General features: G+C 39.2%; 1 protein-coding gene across 3 annotated transcripts in view; it reads left to right on the top strand.

Annotated features, from left to right (window-relative positions):
• The window catches only part of UBE2W (ubiquitin conjugating enzyme E2 W), an 84544-nt gene that overhangs the window by 7458 nt on the left and 73317 nt on the right, over positions 1 to 3769 (top strand). Inside the window, exon 2 of one of the 3 annotated variants that reach the window (XM_017520170.2) lies at positions 3260 to 3292. The exons of the other annotated variants lie outside the window; for them this stretch is intronic. Coding sequence (XP_017375659.2) covers positions 3260 to 3292 — 33 coding nt within the window. The remainder of the gene's footprint in view (positions 1 to 3259; positions 3293 to 3769) is intronic. 3 annotated transcript variants of the gene reach the window in all.

The following is a 3769-nucleotide window of genomic DNA, read 5'->3' as shown; positions in this document are numbered from 1 at the left end:
ACCTCCGCCTCCTGGGTTCAGGCAATTCTCCTGCCTCAGCCTCCTGAGTAGCTGGGACTACAGGCATGCGCCACCATGCCCAGCTGATTTTTTGTATTTTTAGTAGAGACGGTGTTTCACCATGTTGACCAGGATGGTCTCGATCTCTTGACCTCGTGATCCACCCGCCTCGGCCTCCCAAAGTGCTGGGATTACAGGCTTGAGCCACCGCGCCTGGCGTAAATGCTTAATTCTTGACTGAAAAGTTATGTAATTACACCAGTGATTTCTCTGTGATGTAAAACTGTGTTCAATTCTTAACCTTCACAGCATCAACAGTTTTCAGAGCTTTGTTTCTAATCCTAGCTTCACTACTCAGTTACTATGTAGTTTTGAGTAAGTCACTTTCCAAATAAGTACTTACTTATCGAAGTTACTGCTGTGTCTTTATAAGAATGAAATTAGGTTAGTTGACTTCCTCTTTTATAAAGAATGTGAAAATATGGAGAACGTTAAAGTTATGGCAAATGCATGCAACAATAAAATGAGCCACTTTTTTGGTATATTATAAATATGAATTTTAAATTATTCCTTTTTAGGTACTGAACCTTACTGTTAATTGGTTAATAGACTGACCTAAAGTAGAATTAAACTAATGTGGAATTTGCTATTTAGGAATGCCTTTTGAAGTGTTAAGTACAGTAATGGACAAATATTTACTATAGTCACTTTGTGCACATTTAGGGGATAGAGGGAAAGTGTTTTTCCTGCTTTCATGAAGCAGGAAATCTAAAGCAGAAAATAATGTCAGATTATCTTTAAAGGCTGGCCACCATGCCTGGCCTTCAAAGATAATCTTCATTATCAAGGAGAGTTTTTAAGGTGGGATGATCCCAGCCTGACCAACATGGTGAAACCCCATCTCTACAAAAAAATAAAAATTAGCTGGGCATGGTCACATGTGCCTGTGGTCCCAACTACTTGGGAGACTGAGGTAGGAGGATCACCTGAGCTTGGGGAGGTTGAAGCTGCAGTGAGCCAGGATCATGCCACTGTACTCCAGCATGGATGACAGAGTGAGTCTTTGTCTCAAAAAGTATGTATATAAATACAAATTAAAGTGGAATGATGTGGCATCTCTCTGAAAATATGGTTCTCCTTAGTATTTACCTAAATTGAGCATTCGTTATGTGAATTTTATTCCATCTCTGTATCATTGCTGTCTGCTTCATTATGCATAGTATCTGTAAAATACTTGATCATGTTTTTTTCTTGAGATGGAGTCTTGTTCTGTCGTCCAGGCTTGAGTGCAATGGTGCAATCTCAGCTGACCGCAACATCTGCCTCCCAGGTTCAAGCCATTCTCCTGCCTCAGCCTCCTAGGTAGCTGGGACTACAGGCATGTGCCACCATGCCTGGCTAATTTTTTTATTTTTAGTAAAGATGGGGTTTCACATGCTGGCCAGGTCTTGAACTCCTGACCTGAAGTGATCCGCCCGCCTTGGCCTCCCAAAGTGCTGGGATTACAGACATGAGCCGCTGCGACCGGCCTGTCAGGTATTTTTAAAATGTCCTCGTTTGAAAGCCTTTATTTGTTAATGTAGTTCTTAGATCACCAGGAAACAGTGCATGCTTTTCAGTTGTTTTATTCTAAGACTCTAATTTCATTTAATTGCTTTTGTAAAACTTCATTAGAGATAAAGAACACAGGCTCTGTAATCAGAAGACCCAGATTCCAAGTCCTGTTTCACTACCTTTTTTTGTTTGTTTGAGGTGGAGTCTCGCCCTGTTGCCCAGGCTGGAGTGCAGTGGTGCAATCTTGGCCCACTGCAACCTCCATCTCCTGGATTCAAGCAATTCTTCTGCCTCAGCGTCCCGACTAGCTGGGACTACAGATGTGTGCCACCACGCCCGGCAGATTTTTGTATTTTTAGTAAAGATAGGGTTTCACCGTATTGGTCAGGCTGATTTCAGAACTCCTGAGCTTGTGATCCGCCCGCCTTAGCCTTAACCTCCCAAAGTGCTGGGATTACAGGCGTGAGCCACTGCACTACTTTTTAAAAAGTACCGGTCTTCACTACTTTTTAAAAAGTTATATTGCACAAAAATCAGTATGGAGTGTAGTGGGTAAGATGAAAACAGATTAGCAGATACGTAAACATATAAAACTGCGTTTTTTATTTCTCTTCCCCAAACTAGTTTTCTGTAATCTTCCCCATGTTGGTATATGGGCAACTTCATTCCATTTGCTCAGCCGGAAATCTTGGGTTCATTCCACCCTACAATCAAACCGTTAGCAAATTTCTGTCTATTCTGCTTTCAAAATATATCCAGAATTCAACTGTTTTTCTGAATTACTTCCTGGTATAAATGGAGATGACATCGTCATTCCTTGCCTGGATTATTTTAGTAGTGTCATACTGGTTTTCCTGCTTCTGCCCGCATCCCTTTACTTATCCCTTTAGATTCCCAATAGATTTTTTTCAAAACAAAAGTCATGTCATTTCACTCACAATTCTGTGGCTTTCCTCTCTTCCTCAGAATATAATCCAAAATTTATATTGTGGCCTAAGAAGCTTTAACCTCTTCATGTCTCTGAAGCTTTATTGGCCGCCTTGCTACTCCTGCCTTGTTATTTTCTCTACTTGGAATGCTCTTCTCACACATCTGGATGACTTCCTTTTTTTTCATTCAGAGCTTTGTTCAAATATTTTTTTTTTAAAGAGAGGCCTTCCTGACCACTCGATATAAAATAGCTCTCCCACCTCAGCACTAATAATTTCCTTTACCTTGATAAATTCTTCAGACCTTTGACTATTATTTATTAATTAGCTTATTTACTATTTCTTTGATGTAACTTGTGCCTGGCATGTAGGAGGGCTTTAGTCAATGTTGAATAAATGAGTAAGTGAGCACAGCCTTTGGAATCAAATAACCTTGGGTTTGAATTCTACTTTTGTTGCTTAATAGCTTTATAACCTTCCACCCCGCAAACGTAAAATAGGGATGATAAAAACAATCATATAAGGTAGAAATAGGTTATTTCATTTCATGGATATTTGGAGTTGTTTGTGAGTTATCTTTCAATGCTATTCGCTTCCTATTTTAACCCTACTGGATGCTTTTGTCTTTTTTTTAAATATACATTTCCATTTTAAAATAACTACTAGATGCTTTTGTCTCCCCCCCCAAACCCATTTCTAGTCCCTGCACTATCAATGGAAAAAATAGATTTCCTTTGTGAACATGTGTTACATGAGGTCTCTCTTTGTATTTTCAGACCACAGGAAGGAGGGTGGAAGTATGGTTTCCAGTAAGTGTGTGTTTTTTGCCAATTCTCTTCAAAATTTGAGAATTAGTCAAATAAACCTTTGAGCTTTTAACATCCATTTTAACAACCTTTTAAGGCACAGTGTTTTCTTCTAATTGAAATATAATCCACATATCATAAAACTTACTGTTTTAAAGTGTACAATTCAGTGGTTTTTAATATATTCAGAACCATAATCGCTGTTTCCAGAACATTTTCATCACCCCCGAAACTCCTTATCCATTAGCAGTCACTCCCTATTTCCCCCTTTCCCCATTGTCTGGAAACCACTCATCTATTTTTTGTTTCTGGATTGGTCTATTCTGGGTATTTTGTGAGAGTGGAATCATGTAATATATGACATTTTGTGGCTGGCTTCTTTCACTTAGTATAATGCTTTCATGCTTCATCCATGTTGTAGCAGGGATCTGTACTTCATTCATTTTTCTGGCTGAATACTATCCCATTGTATGGTGCTTG

This window comes from Cebus imitator, unplaced genomic scaffold (assembly GCF_001604975.1).
Source record: "Cebus imitator isolate Cc_AM_T3 unplaced genomic scaffold, Cebus_imitator-1.0 Scaffold810, whole genome shotgun sequence".
Classification (NCBI taxonomy): Eukaryota; Metazoa; Chordata; class Mammalia; order Primates; family Cebidae; genus Cebus; species Cebus imitator.
The sequence above is the reverse complement of the archived record's forward strand: the minus strand, read 5'-3'. Positions and strand labels throughout refer to the sequence as shown.